We start from the raw sequence: 21,899 nt of genomic DNA on the forward strand, positions 1-21,899 counted from the left end.
AAACAACCTCTGTAAACATACGTGTTTTATACAAGTTGTTTAAAATATTGCGCTTAAGACATAACAACCCTGTTGAAATGTATTAATCAAATTCGTGACGACAAACGCTCAGGAAACCCAATTGTTTCGTTGGCTCCTATACAAGCGCGCGTGATGAAATAATAATAATAATAATAATTGTCACCGTTGCCGGTCGGTGAGCTATTGTACATATAGAAACGCAATAACAATAATGATAATAATAACAACGACTACAACAATAATTGGAACCGTCAAGCCGAGTCGTGGGATGGTGACGTGGTGATGTGGTGAGGTGGATGCATAGTCGGAAAATCCGCGGAAAACGTTTTGTTGACGTTTGTACCGAATAACAAAAACTGCGGTGTCATATAAGACGGGAAGTTATTACTATACAGAATATTATATTATTATATTATATTATAATATTATGATATAGGTATTATACACGTGAATACGCGATATACGAAAAATGTTAATAAAAAAATGTATAATAATTGTAATATTAATATTTTCGCGAAAGGTACCTACGTCGAGCAAAATACATCATAAATTATTATTTATTATTTTTATTCCGTAAGACCACAATATAATATTATTATTAATTTAATAAAGTGTATTGCTGGGTACGGAAACGTTTAACGTAATCTACCTATAATATATTATATTTTAGTTTTCATCTTTAAATTCTCCAGAGCATAACCTTATAAGGTTATGCTTAAAGGTCCCTTGGTTTATGAGGTACATCAAGACCCTCGCGTTGCTCAAAATTTGCATTAATAGAAACCTGCTTAAGCTTCCAAAGGAGCCCGGTACTATAACCTAGGAATTAAAATGAGAAATAGATGAATTCGACTGCTATAAGACAATTAATATTATATTGTTAATACTAGTGTAGTAACAATATAGGTACCGATAAAATCTCAGTTTATCTTACTTTACCTACTATTTTTATTGTAAATATACCGTTACTGGTACCCAGGTAGTATTCCGTTCCATAAACCGATAACGTATTATCTGCAGTGATTCGAATTGAATCATTCAATCGTACATCGGTAGGGGCCTACATCAGTTTTTAATCATTTTTGGTACCCATATTATTTTGACTTAATATTATATCGTAGGATCGTCGAGATTGTACAAATAAAATCATATATAGTTTAATACATTTATCGCAGTCCGACCACACCGACCGGTGGACGTAACCGTGATTCGTATGATATTTTATCGGCGGTCGGTTAGAGAGGAGACTGGGCAGTCGGCAACAACGCGGCGCACGCGTGCAAATTATAATATTATAATAACGTATACAATGTATATATGCGTCATATGATTGTGTATAGTATGATATGCATGTGCGTGCGTTTACCACCCGCTCGCGTGATGACCACGACCATGGTCGGAAGGGGTTACACGCGCAACATTAATCTAAGCCTTTGCGCGCGCGGAAACGGCCGCCGAGCGTTGGGGTCTCGCGTTTCACGGGATGATGTCTGTCGGCGGCGGTATATACGGCGCGCTTTGTCGTCGTCGAGGGTTGCGCGCGCGCGCGCCTAAAACGCACAACGTCGTCGGGTGGGCACGCGCGCGCGGCCGCTCTCCCGGTCGGGTTAACGGTGGCGGAACGGTGGTCCGGGTGTGCCGGGCGGGGTGGAGTGGACTCCCGTTTTCGTCCGGCCACCACCGTCACCGCCGTTGCCGGCAAGCGGGGGCCACAAGCAGCCGGAGCAGAGCGTTCCCAGTGGCGGCGGCGGCCGTACAATAACAATATAAGTGTATAGTGCGCGTACGGCGCGGCGGCCGTATCGGTTAGGCGACGGGCGGGTGGCGGGGTGTCGGGCGAGGGGCGGCGGTTGGCTCAGTGGGAGGGAAGTGGCGGCGGTGGCCAGGAGGAGCCCCGTCGCCGCCGGAACAGCTGCACACGCCGAGGGGAACCGAACGAGGCCTCGTACGCGTACTAAATTTAGACGGCCCCGCCGGAGTAGTTGGACGTGTAACGACGACTACGGCGACGACGACGACGACGACGACGGCGACGGTAACGGCAACGGCGACAGCGACAGCGCGCGCAGTCAGTGACGTTACGGGGATCCCTTCTGGTGCACACACGGTCCGCGGTCCGCTCATTCGCTACGTCTCGTCGAAATAATAATAATAGTAATAATAAAACACAACGCACCGCGCGCACCGCAGCACGTTCGGTCACTCTAGCTATATATTATTATTATTTTCGTCACTCACTCGAGCACACGCGCGCCACTGCACCACACGTTGTCACGCGAACATGTCGTCCGGGTGCTAGTCATCATCGCTGTTTGCTCGTTTGTTTGTTTGTTTGTTTGGTTTGTTTTTTTTTTTTGAAAAATAAATTTTTCTATTTTAATTTTTATTTCAAAAGTTTTATCTCGTTACGCGAATTTTTTTTTCAACCCCGATCATTTTTCGCCTCGTTTCGTTCGTCCCAATAATTATTATTAATACGCGCTGACGACCGTCTTATCACATTACATTATTTCTTCCTCGTGGTGTCGCATAATATTTATTGTGATTAATACCATCTTCGCGTCAGCTCCTCATAATACCATAACATACGTACAATAACTTTTGTCGTTGATCGTCATGTTGATGTCTGGTGCAATGACCAATCCGGACACTAGCCTGTTGGGTACGGCCGAGGGTCTGGTCGGTAGCCTGGCCAGTCTGACCGCGGTACCCGGTACCGGAGGCGGCGGTGGTGGTGGCCAGCAAAAGGACACCACGTGGACCAAGCTGTTTGTAGGCGGACTTCCGTACCACACCACCGACAAGTCGCTAAGGGATCACTTCGCGGTGTACGGCGACATCGAAGAGGCAGTCGTCATCACGGACAGACAGTCCGGCAAGAGCAGGGGCTACGGATTTGTGAGTATACAACTGCACGACGTTTTAATTACGCAATAAAATATCACGATAATTAACAACAATTGAGTAGAGTAACGTCGTTTAAATTTTTCAATTCCGCGTTTTTAGCAAGCTATTCAGTTTTTTAATACCATACACTGCAAACTCGGGTCAATGTGCTAAATTCCAGTATTTTAAATGCATAAAAATATTCACTTTGCGCGCCACTGAGAAACTAGCATTGGTATAGGTTTGATTTTCAGCAGGGTTGGAAGGAGACTCGTATGGGGCCAAGCTACACTTAACACGGGAAAGTCCTCACTCGTTCAACATGACACTCCAGTGGGGGGGGGGGGGTGTGCCCCAATCCGTTTCAATTTATTTTTTGTTTTTCTAGTAGAAAATCGAAATTAATCCTTTGGGTGTACCTAATAGACCGATGCGCAATAATATAGACGATAATAATAATATAATAATGTATACGTAACACGCGTTGTTTTGTAGTACATGTTATGTAGGTATACATAATAATATAATAGCGTTAAATATTGTAATTTTTCGTGCTCGGCAGCTATATAGTGCGTCAGCGCGTGTGGCTGTGTTTGTGTTTGTCCGACAGATGTTTAGGGTGTGTGTGTGCACGTGTATGTGTGTGTGCATGTGTGTGTTTGTGTGTGTGTGTGTGTGTCTACGCACTGTGTATATATATATATATGAGCGTAGAATATGTCATGCGTGCCAGTGCGCGTACGTATACGCGTACTTGTATGTGTGTGAATGTTATCAAAAAAGTCGCTGGCAAAAAACGGTGACGGTTTTTCGAGCGATCGACGACGAAAAAGAAACACCAAACGCGCCGGACTCATTGTCACTGTCCCACTTTTAATAATTAACTCGCTTATTGTTCGACTTGCGTTCCCCGAACGATTTCGTGAGCTTCCGCAACGTCTTGTCTTCCTATGGAATCACGAAAATCGATGCGCAAATCGGTCTCGATTCGATGGCAGGAGTAATATAAGGACGGCGAGAACAATTTCAAAACCGGCAGCTGTCGCGCCGCCGGTATCCGTCGTACAAAGACGTTCTTGGACGATTGCGATAATAATGATATCGTCATAATAATATATTCATATAATCATCAAGTCGTAAAACATTGTTCTATAACAAACGTATTATGTGATGAGCGCGCGTGTGTGTGACGTCAGATCCGTGAAAACTTTCGGCGGATAGTTTGGGCCGCGGTAAACTATTATACTATATTATACCACATACCCGCTACCTACCATAAGTTTGTTCGGTTATACGCGTATTAATAATATATTACCTCGTTGCATAATATCATAATCTCTGTCGAAAGATTTGTGTTATATCGACGTTCAGAGCGCGTTCGACCGCCTAGATGAACGAGCGACCTGCTAACCTTTTCCGGTTTCACACTGTGCCTAATACGCGTATTACAAACGGTCGTCCCGAGTGGCGAGTACGCACTCGTGATAGAATTATTATTATTATAATACTGGCTGGTCCGATGGTTTTCACGACTGTTTTCGTGGCTTCCCCATCCTGACTTCACTCCGTTTCAAAAGTCTGATCACGTCCGTGTCTGATGTCCGTCAGTCGCTACTCACTATATTATATACTTTATATTTGTGTGCGTGTGTATTATGTATAAGCTATATGTATATATATGATAATATATCGTTACGACTGTGTCGAGGAAACCGATCGAGGTACGGTACATGCGAGCTATGTATATATAGGTGCGTATACCATAGGCGGCCATAAACACTGGTAGACCGACGCCGTCGTGTGATGATTGTATATTAAGTTGGCCCGCCGTGGTTTTCCGAAGTGAAACACTCTGTATAATATAATGTACTGCAGTAGAGTCAATAAGATAATAAAGGGAAGATAATAGTCGGATAGTGCATTTTCACTATACATATATACGATATAAAAGTGAGGCTCTGTGATTTGATTTGCTGCTAGATGAGACGGATTATCAACCTAACCACTAGGTACGAACACTTGTTCAAAAAAACTGACAGATCGGCTGGCCCCCAATAACTTAATTAAGATTTTATTTCATCTTTGTACCAATATATTGTGTCATCATTACGTGTAAAACTGAATATTATTAAATCATGACACAATGTGAGTTTATTAAGTTCGCGTGTTCGCGTACCTACAACAAGTCTCGTGTTCGTACTTTAGTGGTATAGGCGCCGCACTAGAGTCGTAGGTATACGTATATTATACATTTATACGTGTATAAAGCATATAATGTATACGTGCTGTATATATATATTCAGACACATAAGTGTACAATAATAATATACGGCCATAATGCGAGCGAGACGTTTGAAACCACTTGCGCACATTACGAAAAGTTTCACACAAACAAATAATGGCGACAGAGAGAGAGACAGAGAGAGAGAGAGAGAGAGAGAAAGAAAATGAAAAGCAGAGACGCGGTAAAGGGTGAATATTGCTAACGTTTTCGCTTTTCATTCCGCAACGAAGTGTTGGAACGTATACACAACACTCGATGCGGAAGACAAAAGATTTGGTTTGTTCTCATTAAAATCGAATAAAAAAATAAAAATAAAAATAATTAATAATAAATCCCATTATTATTCACTTAAGTATTTTATATATAATATATATAATTCGCATAGTAGGTATACCTAACTATAGTAGCTATAATAATATAAATTCAATGCAACTATTATTCGATTTTTTTTTTTTTCAAACGCCTTTTCATCCCGTAGGGTTTTATCGATATCTTCGCACTCACGACTACCTATTCGAACTGCTAATTGTATTAAATTACATTTTCAACGTATTGCCTAATTTGATTCGGTACATTGGCCGCAAATATAATATAATAATCGACGACGAAACAGAAAACAAATCGCGCGTCGAGTTTTCGGTACAGACATGCGAGTCAATGCCGACGACTGGCACACGGCACGTTTATATTTAAATACATACAGGGTGGTCCTGGTGATGGACGCGGTTGGCCGTGTCGATTAAAATACACCACGAGAGGTCCATTATATACATTTACGTGTCTATATTGTACGGCGTATATGTGCATATAATAAATATAATAGTCTCGCGCCCGTGCACAAATCGCTTTTCCGGCGCGCGACGGCATAATTGCGTCGCCCAGTCCGCTGGGAGACGACCTCGGGACGACATTTATTTCCATTACTTCCTTTCTCGCGCGCCGGTCGCAGTTACTTCCGCTACACCCGCCCCCCCCTCACCATCCGTCGCCGTCACGTGCTAGAGGTGTCGAAAGGATATTCGCGTCCCGTCCCCGAGGACTCGCCTGATGGGTAAAAAGACGACTCTAGAACCAGTCCAATATGTATATAAATAGTTGTAGGCATATCATACGTGCAACGCACATTGCTATATTATGTATATAACTATTAATAGTCGTATGACGTGCTGGCTATGATATACAGAGCGAACAATATATGAACAGCTATACTGACGGCCGCCCCTCGCTGAAGCTGCAGCATGCATAGCGTATTATTAATACGATGTGCGAGTTTCGGGTTTTTCGAAACGAATAATGAAAAACAAAAAAAAAAAAAAATCGGAAACGCGTGACTACGGCATATTAACAATCGCGCGCGCGTCACAACCTCGCCGTGGTCTTGTGTATATGACGTTACAAAAGTCCCACCCTCTCATCGTGCACACACAAGTGCTCTTTTATCGTGGTTATACATAATACATATATGTACATATACTTTTGTCTCGCGCCGGGCACGCTGCACGCAGCACAACCACCCTCGGATTCCGTCGTACTATACATATAGGTATATTATATACGTACCTACGCACTACGCACACCACATATATATTATTATTATATTCTTGCAGCTCTTGCCTTCGCTCTCGACACGTAATTCAATTTTACCCTTCAAACTTTATCCCCCCCCCGCCGATCTGTGTCCAGCTATACACAACCCTCGACAGTCCCTGCAGCTCGCGCCCACCGCCTACATATATAATATTTTGCATGAGGTGGATAAGTGCAGGCTCCCAGAAAATCACCCTTTTCCCCGGGAATTCGCCTCGCGCTCGCCAAATAATATAACAACGATGATAATGATACGACGACGATATTTGGTTTATTCTGCAGGTGATTATGGGCGACAGACCGGCGGCCGAGAGGGCGTGCAAAGAACCGAACCCAATCATCGACGGGCGGAAGGCCAACGTCAACTTGGCCATACTTGGAGCAAAACCTCGAGGAAATTTACAGCCAGGTAAGACAGTGATATAATATTATTAGACGTTTATATAATATCTTTAGTCTGTAGGTGTATGGTATATAATATTATATGAGTATGTGTTTAAAAAAATTTATAATCCGATCGTGGTTAATCGCAGTTGGGTACTGGCCATTTTAACCTGTAACAAAAATGTATCATTATTATAATCGTTATCGTTATCATTATCTTATATAATGCACAAAAATGTATACTCTTTGCTCGGTTAGGTAAAACGATACTGTTTAAATATAATATTATATATATAGGTTATATACGCGTATAATATGATAGCATCGCGTGTGGCGTTGTATAACGTTCCAAAAACGTTTTCCGTTTCGAACGGCTTTTATTTTAATTTCATAATATTCCCTCGGCTTTCAATTAATAATTGAAATTTATACAAGCATATCAATAACCACGAACGTTCTTCGTGATGATCGGATACATCATTTCAGTGACATGGCGTACGAGTGTGTATATAGAATATTATAATATAGTAAATATAGCGTAAATCGCGTGGTGGCACACCGCACACGCATTAGGAATACGTAATGAGATGATTATCAGAGTACAGATAACAATATGTACGTTATACACACAGGGTGTTACAACAACGAATGTCACATTAGGATAATTTCATTATTCTTGGTGAAAGGGTCCATGATGAATGGGTGAAAATTGGGGTAAAAATCATGTGAAATATATTTATACGTGATATGGATTTTGCGAGAAATACGATAGAATATCTATTTTTAAATTTAAATCGTTTCTAATTTTGAGTATGAAAATTAAAAACACAAATGTTTTTGAGAATGAACAAAAATTCTTAATATGTATTTCGTTTTAAATAGTTAAATAATATAGTAATAGTGGCATTCGTTGTAGAACTTTAAAAGTACCCTCTGCAAACCTACAGATTACGTGAGTACAGAATAACGCGTTATTATAATAACATAATGACATAATGTAGGTACACGCGCTCCCACTTGACGAAATAATTACTCTTCGCAAAACGTTACGACAATCGTAGTTCTTTCTCATTTGCTATTCTACTCTGTGTAATATTACATTGGGACGTAAATGGGATGTAATTGCTTTTAAAATATGAAAATATGAAAACCTAAATAAATAATTATTGGTAGGTAGGTATAGACATATAATATATTATATATGCCTGCCTGTCATCGCAGGTATACGATGTTTTTGCGTGGAGATTGAGTTTCCCGAAATCTGCACATTAATATTATATAATAACATTATGATGTATTGCCCTCGCTGATCGAGATGTACGTGACAACGCGTCATTCTTGTCCTATTGTGCTTGTCTGGAGCGCATCATGTTCATCTATATATTATTGATGAACTTTTCACCGTCATTTTATACTGTAGCACCTATCTAAAGCTGCATAAAAAATAGGCTTTAAGAACAAAAAGTTCTAAAATATAAAAACGGGTTTGGACCAAAATATCACGTAACTTTGCGCCGGTCGTAATAGTCGATATCAGACGTGATTGCACAGTGGTTTTGCAGATCTGAAAAGTATAGATATTTTACGCATAACGCAAAAAAATAAAACTTCTTCTGATTCAGCTAACGAGTGCAATTTTTTTATCTAGTCGTTCGCACTCGTTGGTTTATCGAGGGATATCAATCGTCGTTGTTCGTGACACTAACTGCTTCATTACGATTGTTAATATAATAATAAAATATACGCGTAATACTATACACACACATTTTACGTATCGATCGATTGTTTCCTCGTGTATGGACCACGAACGTGCACCATATGCGATAAGTCATATTATGCACCTTTATACAAATATTACAAATTTACAAATTTACTCGATTCTCGAGCATCCCAAAAATGTAATCCTCGATTAGACTTTAAATATTGTTCTGCAATCGGTCGTCCCATTCAAATCGGTTGTTATAGTAATTGACAATTACATCGTTAATTTTTAAACATATAGGTACCTATGACTTTGTTATATCTTGGTATGATATTAAAGTCATATCCTCACGTGTATAGCATTATTAACACCCATGGGCCACGACGTTTTACGTCTCGAGTCTCGCGCCAGTACATACGAACCATCGGACAGCTATATATATATATATATAAATTATATTAGTATACCAGATACCTATACTCGTGTATTTATAATATAATATATATATATAGGCTAATTATATAATATCATACAGTTTTATAATTTTGCATATGATTTCCATCGACCGACACGGGTAGACCTATATATAGAGGTATTGCTGCAGCGTTTGTACTCTGTGTACCGTATATTTACAGTATATAATAATATTATATGGTATATAATACAATATACACACCATCGTGTTATTATACGACATAGTGTACATATTTTTCACCTTTTAAAAACATAAAAACCTACGGCTATAATATTATAACGACGGCCGGCTGGAGGGACCTATCCGTAAATAACATATGGTTATCCTGTTGGTCTCGCGTGTGTGTGTATACAGTGTGCAATGGGTGTGTGTGTGTGCAGTGGCGTACCGGGTGGGGAGGGGCGATGCCCAACCATACAATATAATATCGGTGAACGCTCGGCGGGTCATTGACACGAAACCAACTGCCCCTGCTGCTCACGGGCCGTGCCAAATTAGAACGAAGGGAACGCTAACCCCGAGTTTTATTTTTGTATACGTAATAATCATTCACAGTTGCACGTTTCGTTTATATTATATATATATATACACACTGATGTTTCTGTTGCAGCGTATACAGGGTGCGGTATATCGCCGGGCTGTAGACTACAGTGTTATACCGTCGATAACTCTAATTTTCTTCGATACGACTAATGCGGTATCGTCAAAACGGGATTTCAGAAAATTATCGGAAATCATATAACTGAGATAGCTAATATCGTTCAGTATATTCTCGTCAACTGTTAAACCGAAACGGTTATCGCGTTTTATTAGAAAATCTCCAAGGGGTTGACGGGGAGCCATGTCGAAATATATTCAAATAATCGTGTACCGTGCATATCGATTTTTCCATCGAGTGTATTATTATATTGAAATTCCAAACGGTCACGGTGTGCAGCGGTGATCTATGGTTTTTGTAGACAAGAACTAGGCCGTGGGGAGAATAATATATTATCCTGTACGAGGGTGGTCGCGTGAACGAGGACACACTGTATACGTGCGATACGATGACGTTTGGTGCGTTTTATGGTATGATATTATATTTTGTGTGCGCGCGTGCATTACACTTTTTCCTCCTTCGCCGTTTCACCCCAAACCGGATTAGCCGTACAGTTTTTTTTTATATATATATATTATATATACGATCTGATCCTTCGCCGTCGTCCACATTATATCTTCTGTTCATTCATATATTTTATCATGCTGTATATTATATTAGTATGCAACTGTATGCGTGCTAAGTAAATCTAAAATTTCGCCCCGTCCTCGCGTACACATGTGTAACTACGTCTGCCGGGGCATTGAACGCTAATATACACACTAGGAACGTTATACGTAAACGTGTAATACGGGTGTCTCGCTTGTAATATTGATCTATATGTTGTGTTATTAATTATTGTCATGCAACTAGCTACTATTTGGTCTAATTGTACATGGATAACAGTATTATCATTGATTGTTAGATTATTAGTGTTGCACGACGATTTTCGGTCATTTTCAATATTGATATCGAATTTATATATCGTAATATCGTAACAGTGGCAAGGTGGTCGTGGTTTTTTTTATAGAAAATGATTTTAATATTATAGTACTAGAGTGCCTCTATAATTGGGATTTGGTATTATTTAGATGATATCTATAGTGGGTATATAATACTAAATATCGCATATACAAACCGGAATGTAATGAATTAGAACTTAAACTTTAAAAGATAACTGTTTATTGAATACCTAAACGGCAAGACATTTTATTTTTAAAAAATTGTTAATTCACAAATCTATTTAATATAAGCAGAATTAGGAATATGTGTTATTAGAGGCTTACATTAGGTCTAAATTACAACATGAAAAACTTGAAGAATAAGATCCAGACATTATTTTTCAAACTATACACAACCGAAAGTATATTAAGATTGTTTTTCAATTAGTTTTTAAATAATACATTTTAGTCGCGAAATAAGATTGGTTGTGGTATCTAAACGTAGTTTTCAATAACATTCCGATTCCGTATTCTTTTTGACAAGTATCTAAATCTCATAATTTACTTTATTACTATAGTAACCTATGGTACTACCTATGTATAAAATATAAATCAATATACATTCAATAGTGTAAGCGATCGATTTCCAAAATTAAAACTACTAATAAGATAAATGTATATATGGAGTACATTGGTCTCTGAGTATAGCTTAGGACGCGTAGGTAGAATTCTTTTAAACAATTTAGTAAGAAGAAGAATTTTTTCTTTCGATCTTTCATTAATGTTTTAACTTTATATTGGTTGCTTTCTATTTATATTGTTTACGTTGAAAACTACTCTCGGATAAGTCCCGTCGAAAACAACCAAACACAAACTTTTTTATATGTTTTAACTTAATTGAATTACGGCCACCGTTTACTCTGACTTATCAAAACTTTAGACGCTCACTACGCTATAACCACGTCCCACAGACGTTATATACCTACCTACTTACTATAATACTCAATAGTCAATTTTATGAACCAATAAACGTTAATATAAAAATTCTTATAAACTTTAATATTTATCTGAACTTCAATTAGCTACCTATATAACCTAATAGTAAAGTACTTTGTTTATATAGTTTATAGGTACGAATATATCGATACATTTTTTAACATAATTTTCTGTACTGATAAGTCATACACGCTTCCCTTCATCCATATATGAGTATCAAATTATACATTATTAATTTATTGAAATAGTTACGGCCGCGTTTGATGGAATTATGAAAATGGTCTAAGTACGATTAGTATACAGACAACTGTATACGTTATCTGGATAATAGTACACGCGTCGTGTATATTAAAATATATTATCATCCAACAATTCATTATATTATTGCCTTCTTTATCAAATGTACACATAATATAAAATTATCGATTATGGTTTTAAAATGTTATCGTCCGTATGTACAATATTATAATTACCTAAACCGTAAACGATAAATCTGAGTACCAAAGTTCATCGTACATAAATTAGTCAATGGACCTAATTGTTAAATCGTCGAATATTAATGTTGAGTGAAATACCCGTGTTAAACATATTTGTCCACGAATATCGTTAAATTAATCGTCGAAAACGCGCATATTAAAGTATACAATAATAATGGTAACAATACTATGACGAACCATAAATCATTTCAACGAGGAATATAGGTATAAATATATGTATATTATAGTGCATATAAATCAAAGTGCATGTCAAATAATACTTTTATCCAAACGTGAATTAATAACAAAGAATTCATATCGACAGTCGTTAGTTTCTATACTAAAATATTTATTATCGGGTCAAATTAAAAACCAAAAAAAAATCAATAAAACAAAATGACGCATCGCTTATGAAAACGCGTAGATTTAAGTACCTACTCGATTATTACATAAAATTGTTCAGAGTGCCTCAATGTATTTGCAGCCTTCGTCTGCACTCGCCCGCTTATATAGGTACACTTACCTAAAAATACTCTATTTTAAACTCTGCATCTCACCGAACTCGTTAGAATGTTTATAATGAAAATCTATGTAATTCAACTTTTAAAATGTTTGGCTTCATAAATTATTATTAACTCAATAAATCAGCTGTATTTTTATATAAAAAAAAACTATACTTACATTTAAATTGTTATGTTTTTGTTTTAAGTTTAGGCTGTAAACCGTAAATTATGCCAATTTAAATATTCATGGCTAGCAGATTCTGCGGTAACTTTCCAAGACCGTATTTCGAAAATACAAATTAGAATAAAATTTTGCTTACCTACATAGGTTATTAGTATATGAAAAAATAAAATATGAACCGACCTACAGATACGTTTCGTTAAAACTATATCCAAGAGGAGAAATATGTATCCATAAACTGGCGACAAAACAAGAATAAGACCATATTATTATAAGATAATAAATATAAATCCACATAAAGGCGTAATGTTATGTATGTGCTCGTAATAAATATTAAAACACGTACGTATATAATATAATATGTGGGATCGGGAAAAGCCGAGTATAATAGCCGGCGGTGCGGATTCAATTTCGTCTTTTTTTGTTTTGCCTTCCTCGTTCTCGTACGAAAATCATGAACGAAATTCTCTCTATATAATAATATAATATTATTACACACCACAATGCCACAGACGACACACTTTTACACATATTATACATTATATATTATTACCTCACGCGTTATATTGTTGGCAAAAAATAAAAAGTCACTCATATAAGTATAATATTATATTGTAGTGGTAGTTGTGTTTGCACATGTCGCATCGTTTTGACGTCGAAACGTTTTCCACTGGCCGAGACCACCGCGTTCGACCCCCTCCACCTCCTCTTCCGCGTTAGTACCCTCCACCTCTTCCATCCCTTCCCCACAATCTTGTCACCCCCTCACTGTGGCGGTGGGGGAGAGGTTTTCGTTTAATAATCGCCGGGGGGTTTTAAAAATGCAGTCTCGTTTCGACTGTAAACACCCGTGCGGCCAGACCGATAAAATGGACGGTTTTCCCTTCTACCCGAATCACCTACCCACACCGCCGACCATCCAACCTAAACGTATTCGTGGTCTCCGCAACTCGGCACCACCGCCGCTGCCACTACCGCAGTAACCACGGTAACGGCAAACATTCGGACACAAAACCCCGGGAAACGCCGAGCACGCTAAACGTATTATATAATATATATATATATATATTTAACAAGTTAAATAAATTTCCTTAATCCCTGTTCTTTTTTTTGCTTCCAATAAAACGTCCATGTTGCATATTGACTGGACAGTTGATAGTGTTTTTTCTTTACTTCCACGATGTGCCGATTATAATACCCCCACGAAGTAAATAAAAACCAAAATAGATTAAGCCGCGGTAGGCGTATAATGTACGGCAATACGTGTTCTACATTCAAACGTGGAATACATACATTTATATAATAGTAGTTATAGTATTAGGTACAAACTTAAGCTATTATAAAAAGACGGTTGGTAAAAATTCTTTTGAAATTAATATTGCAGGGTTCTCCCAAATTTCATTATTAATGTATATTTTCCAAAACTTTTTATTCGTTCGGTTTGTATTAATTATGCAATACAAAAAGGAGTTTGAAAAAATTGGATATAATATGTAGGTATTGAAAAACGATTTAAAGAATGACCTGTTGGATAAAAATGTACTAGTAAATACCATTTGTGATTTATTCTACCCAAACTGAATTCGGTTATAAAAATGGTTCGATCTTTTTCTGCTTTTGGAATACTAATAATTTATATTATATAACCTCCTCACAGTACAGCTATTATATTGTTAAAAAAATGTTTATAAAATATTAATCATACGTATATAATATAGTTAATGTACCATACAATATTTAGTTTCCGTTATTACATGATCATAATATATGACGTAGATATTTACCACTAAATACGCCCAAATTTAAATTGTATAATCGATCTATCATTTTTTTATATTACGTTTTAAGGAACCATCTGAATACAGTGTATAAGTAGGTCTATATCTACCTATATGTAATATTATGACTTTTAAAAGCTAATCTATACCCATAATAGAGTATTATAAAAAACAATATAATATTTTTTTTGATTATTTTATAACTCTTATTATTGGATTAGGTCATACTTACTGTAAATTACCATAGTTTTAGATCTTGTACGGTTAGTTCTAAATAAATCTTTAAACTTAGATAGTTAGATGTTATCGATTTTATGTCCACGAAGCCGTATTAATATATTTTATTTGCGATTTTAAGATTAAATCTATTACTTAAAATAAGTTCAGTGCAATGCAATTCCAATATAATACGTATTTCTAGTGATCCGTCCTCACGGATAGTCGACGAGATGATGTATTTCAAACGTTTGATTTATTTTGATGTACACGATTCTATATAATATGTATATAATATATCATATTATACAGATGATCCTATTTGAATGTGAAATAAAAAACCACATTGGTATAAAAGTATTTCAATAATAATTCATTCCTGGTATTATTCAAATTGTAAACATAAAAAATAACTAATAATATGACATACTATATTTATTGTAATATGTATTACGCGCTATAATAATAATGTATTATACACGTCATTATTATACATTCGGTCCTGACGTACCTATTAAACACACACAAATGAAGGATAGTTTCTTGCACGATAAATGATTAAAACATTTATGCGAGATGATAATATTATTACAATATCATCTCTTATTCCGTTTCACCTTAACCCGCATGCATTTTGAATGAGCCCGGCTCTTAACCGTTTTGTTTTCCTCTTGTCTTGTCGCAGTCACTCAACGTATCATACTTCATTCCCGGCCATATATTATTATGTAATGTACCTATATATATACGTTCGCATCCACAGCCAACTACACCCGTTAGCCCCCTTAAAGCTCATACAATACATAATATTATTCTTCATTTATATTCCTTACGTTACATAATACTATATAATATTCTGTACGACTCGACTACTTGAGGAAAATGATTGTCACAGTGCAAAGTACTTATACACCATCACTGTGGATTTTGAAACAGAGTTAACTGATATTAAATACCATTAAGTGTATAGTGTATACTAACTAACATCCCCGCAGCCCATTTCGGTTAATATTGGTAAACGTTGCGCTGAATAATGAAAGTTGAAACATCCTGCACGCGTGTATATCCTTCAGTTTTCACCTGTTAAATTTCAAATCTTATATTAATTATTATGAAATGACAATGATTGTATTATATTATGTATGATAATTTAATAACAATAGAGTTGAAAGCACCTACATTTTAAACTGATTAAGTTAATGACCGTTATAAAACATATTATAATATTATGTATATCTTATAAACGCACAATATCAAGAACTATATTGCTAGTTTAAACTGATGTTACTGATAATATTTATCTTAATATATTGATTTAAGCTAAGTAGTAAAATTTAAAGTGTAGTAAATTATTGAAAACAGATTAAAATTACTACATTCAATTATAACCATTTACATGCATATTTTATTTCAAGTTAATATTTAAAACTTTTTTAAACTTTCTGAAACATTCTTTATTAACTCAAAATTTGCAATACCCGATTTTTACAAAATACCTAGATACTTATCGTAGATTGGAATAGTTAGATTACCTTTTACTGTGACATGTCGTGTCTGCATTACATATTTACATGTCGTGTAATAAAGATATTTATATTACTAATTAGACTAACTATTAATATAGAGACACTCGAATTTATTATAAAAACATAATATGTTACAATGTTATATAATGTCATGAAATCAAATGTAGTCAAAGGTCAATACCGAAGTAAAAAAAAAACTTGAAGAATTAAGTAACTATTCCTATCGGCTATCATTGATTAATAATATGGCTCGTATATTATGATAATTGACAATAATTGTGTATAATATAAGTGTTAACACGTTACCCGATATAAACTACCTCACAAAAATCGTATTGTGTTATGTTCTTGTATACTTATTGTAGTATGTAACTGATTTAAGAAACTATAAAATCTTTAAAAAGAATAGGTACCTACTAAATTTACATTTAGTTATTCTTCCCACTGAAAAATGTTGTACTAAAGAAATATTACTAGGGACTAAAATTGTGTGTAGTACGGCACACTTTGTGTGGAATACGAAATTAAAAATTGTGTAATGGCTTGTCATATCTAGTAATTTTTTTTAGTTTTGTCATTCATTAATTAAAAAGTTATTTGTTATTAAATTGGGAAATAGATAGATACTAATTTTAAATATTAATAATTATTATTAGAAGTCGTTTTTTACAAGTTTTACTTATAGGGTAAAATATTTACTGTAAAATAAAAAACAAAAATATCACGAATGATCGATAAGTCAAATCATACAAATAATTATCAAACACATCTTTATCAAATACAAATAGTTAATGAATGTAAGTACCTACCTATTCTTTTAAAAGAACCATTAACGTATGTTGTTTCAAATCATGATAGAAAACAAAATAATATTATTGTTAATGTTTGAAATTTTTTTATTTTAAATTAATTTTTTTTAATGATAAGTGTACCGAAACATAGTGTATATTTGTAATTAAATATCAATAATGTGGTAATTATACAAATTAGATTTTAAAAAATATTTGATCAATCAATTTCATGTGATTGTGATTAATATTTTAGTTAGCAGATAATTTTTCCTAGGGTTGGGGATTATTATTCCGCAATTCATTGTCTGTATATTATAGTTCAGTGGAAATATTGTAAAATTATGTATAATAATCTCACCAAATACGGACATAAATCGTTTTATTGTGATGTATAGTCTGTTCTCTGTAAATAAAACAATATATAAATTTACTACTTTATATATGTTTATGTATATGGATCAAATATAATTTTGGTGAGTGTGGGGGGGAGGTGAAACGTAATTACTCTGTATATGGTATACCTATACTATATAACGAAACATTTCTACATAATATTAAAATTTTGTTAATCCAGCAACACGGCGTCTGTCCAAACGACTGATTTCTTTCATACGTGCGTGAAATATGTCCTTCAGGACATGTTTTCCTCTCGCAGTATACATTCTTGTCCACGTATATAAATGTATAATATGCCATTTACTAAAACTAGACGCTTCGTCGTCCTATTAAATTTCCGGCGTTAGCGTCCGTCCATCCAATAGATGTGACTTCTATAGAACGGTTCACCTGAGCCACTTGAGCGGAGTCCAATTTATTTAGGACCTAGTTTATTTCAAGAAACGTGCCGTATAAGAAACATTGGCCTCCACCATGTGACAACTGACACCTACCTTATAATGAACTTCCAAGCAGTTAAAAAATATGTCTATATTTAAACCAAGCGTTCGTCTGTGTAGCCAACGCTTACGTACTATATACGGAACGTTTGAAGATTTTTCGTGTTCTCGCAGTATAATAATGATATTATACAATATTCCTATCATATATGAAAATATTATTATATATTCACTATTTATATTGTGTATGAGTACAAAAGGTTATTAGCGAAATAAAATAAAATCTGCGATGTACGAACAGGCGAATTTACCAACCCGGGACGCGTATCCGTGATAAAATTATAATAATATTATAAGAAAATAAAGTTTTTCTCCTCTCTCACTTATTAAATGTAACAAAATATCACGAAACTACGAATCCCGACTAGTGCTCGTATTATTATATGCATGCTTTAATTTTTTATTTCCCGAGTCTTCCGATGATTTAAATTTCCGACATTTAATCAACAATAATCTTATTGTCTACGCAATTGGCTTGGATTTTTTTCGGGGAATAACATCAATTATTCAAGGGTGGTTAGGTCAACCTCCCGAACCTGCATCATTATAAGTAGTCGATGCGTGTAATATATAATTAATAGTATACCTCTGTAAACGACGCTGGATAATATGCATTTTTATCGAACAAGAGTGTTTAGCGCATGTGTGGCTGGTGCGCGTACGACGTTTGTCTCCTTGGCCTTCGCTATTAATAAATTAAAAGTTAAAACAAAATGGAATCGGATGCCACCGCAGCAAATTACAATAATATTACACTACGCGCCGTTGCCGTCCATCGTTTTACACACTCGCATGGTATAAATATGTATTAAATTATGTATATATAATATATATATATATATATATACACACGTATTGCAGCAGACGTATACAGTTTATACGCGTACGCCATTAAACTAAAAACCTATCGATTGTCTCGTCCTACTTATTATTTAAAAACGAAATTTCGACTAGGTACCTACTACTTGTACAAAGGCAGTGCGCGTATGTAATCCATTTATAGACGATAATAATAATAATATATTATAGCTTTGCAACAGCGGCGTATAATGTGTGCGCATACATATTTATAAACGTTGACGGCCCCGAGGTTACGTGGTTTGCGGGGCAAACTAATTTACGAGCAAAATATCGTGTATTTCACTGCTATTATTGTTGTTATTAAAAATTATAACAAACGCGTGTTATAACGCTCGGAATGTTGTCGGGCGACTGTATTTTTTACCGTGTCAAAAATTATTCGTCTCCGAGCGCGATCCCTAGAAATAACACCGCGCGTCATTCCAGAGTCCCCGAACAGCGTTTGGCAACGGTATTCGGCTATTTTTACAGTCGGCAGTTTTTTTTTTTTTTTTTGTCAACAGCACTTTACAGTATTTATGCCCAGCGAGCGACCACCATTAAATTATTATTACGCCGTTGCGATACGCGGTCGGCGGCCATACTTTCGGTATATAGCTATTTACCGACTTTCCGACAGGTCACATCGGTACACCGGCGTTGTCGCTGCCAAAAACTCAACTTACACGTGCTTCGGTCTCGTTTTTCTCCATTTATACATCCTTAAAATTCCACGACATGCACGGTTATGACTTTATGAGTAAAAATAATATAATATATAGCATTTAATTATTTTTACACAACTATTATGTGGTCCGCGGAGCTACTCCGACTTCATAATTTCATTCAACAAACCGCAAAAAATGTTATTTTGTCGTTTTATTTTGTATTTAAAATTGCTTATCCAGTATTCAGAAAAAATGGGTTTAATATATTGTATTATTTTATACGTACTAGCTAGTCTGACCAATTATAAGTACTAGCAATTTGACGCACGCATGAGAGCGCTGCTTTAATTAGGAGTACCTGCAGGCCATTAAAATGCAGAACCAATAATTCGACAAAATATTAAAAACTTAAATCGTTTTATTGTCATAACTCATATGATTCATTTATAGAAATACGATTATATATATATAATTGTATACTGTATACACGCAACATTATAAAATGAAACGATTTTTAAACCCTATATTATAGCTTAGCAAAATCACGGCCGAAGCCATTCATGATTCATAGACCATAGTATAGGTATATATAGACGTTAGCCCTGCAGCATACATAGGTATTCTCCATATTCTATTAGCAATAAACGTGGATCTATGAACGATTACGTAATTTGAAGAAATGAAAATAGTCCATATTATGTACCTATGCCAACTATCGATTTCAAAAAACTTATTTTTATTTAATACCTATAGAAATCCCTATAGTTTTTATTTTTTTTTTCCAGTTACGTTTGGTATACGTTATCATTTTTTTTAATAGTGCTTTTATTATGTATATCTTAACTCAGTTTAACTTTCAATCATAAGACATAAGCTGACAAAAATTACGAATTAAAGACCAACATAAGGAGTTTCTAATTTTCAATTTAAAATATACATTTTTTTAAATTAACTGATGGATTTTTTTACATTCCTTAAAATATTATAGGTACGCAATCTCAGAGGTCACCGTGCCAAAGAACAGAATATTTATATTATTAATGTACATTTTAAAGACTTCCGACTCAAATGAAGATAACAAGTATAGAGACATTACTACATTAGCGATATAATTAAGAGGATGTCGGCGTAACATCTGTTAAATCTGTCTGACACATACAAAGTTTAACAAAACCGCTCTTAACATTTCTCATTTTGTAACAAAAACGTTCAAATATTAGGCAAAATTACCTATTACAAAATTAAATAAGGAGGTGTTAATTTAGCTTTAGCTTAAAATATTATGATGTTAACATGATAGCACTAATTATAGTACTAATTCGTACCTGCCTAGTACCTACCTACAATAATGGTTCTACATTTTTTTTAAACTGTTTTCTTTGTAAAAAGGTTTGGGTATTAATACGTATTACTTATTACTTATACACTTTTTAAAAGTATAAATATATGTTATGTATACTATTGTATTATCCGTGCATAATTTATCATTAGATAGGGTGTATTTATTATAGAAGAAGAAAAACATTTGAATAGCATTTTTAATGACATTTATATATACATATATATAGTATTGCCGCTACAGCAGTCTTCTTGTAATTTTATTTTTTTATGAGTATCAAATTGAAAGTTTATAAAAAATATGCTTTATGCCACTTATTATCATATAATTTGATAAACCTCCTCGTCCTTTTACGTGTAACCGATCTCTATGTGTATGTAATAATGTACCTATGTGTTTGATAAATAAGGTTTCCTTTTCTGGCGTTAGAGGCGTATAATATATTAGAGTTTCTTAGCTGTTATACATATATTAACTATATATACACATAATATAAAGCTGGTTAACACTATGGGTAGGTGGGTACCAAGATGGAGGTGTAATGCTTCACACAGGGTACTTATGTAATGATAATGGTGATAAATGATAATAATTAACATTTTTGAGTAATTAAATAATATAACAAGTATGTTTGTGTTTTTCAGCATTTGCTTTTCCGAGTATAAGAGCTGGATACTCGGCTGTGATACCTAGCCAATTTGGGTAAGTCGATTTCATTTTTTACATATGCTCTTGCACAATTATTTATTTATCTTATGTTTTTGCTAATATAAACAATAAAAAAAAATTTTATATACTTATATAACATTCATAAAGGGTTCGGGAGATGTTA

General features: G+C 35.2%; 1 protein-coding gene across 1 annotated transcript in view; it reads left to right on the forward strand.

Annotated features, from left to right (window-relative positions):
• Positions 1-1,883: 1,883 nt before the first annotated feature.
• LOC100165456 (RNA-binding protein 24) overlaps positions 1,884-21,899 on the forward strand; it is a 39,474-nt gene continuing 19,458 nt past the window's right edge. The window contains exons 1-3 of the mRNA XM_001947998.5: positions 1,884-2,919; positions 7,061-7,187; positions 21,712-21,769. Of these exons, the coding sequence (XP_001948033.2) occupies positions 2,638-2,919; positions 7,061-7,187; positions 21,712-21,769 (467 nt within the window). The 5' untranslated portion in view covers positions 1,884-2,637. The remainder of the gene's footprint in view (positions 2,920-7,060; positions 7,188-21,711; positions 21,770-21,899) is intronic.

The sequence above is a fragment of the Acyrthosiphon pisum genome, chromosome A1 (assembly GCF_005508785.2).
Source record: "Acyrthosiphon pisum isolate AL4f chromosome A1, pea_aphid_22Mar2018_4r6ur, whole genome shotgun sequence".
Classification (NCBI taxonomy): Eukaryota; Metazoa; Arthropoda; class Insecta; order Hemiptera; family Aphididae; genus Acyrthosiphon; species Acyrthosiphon pisum.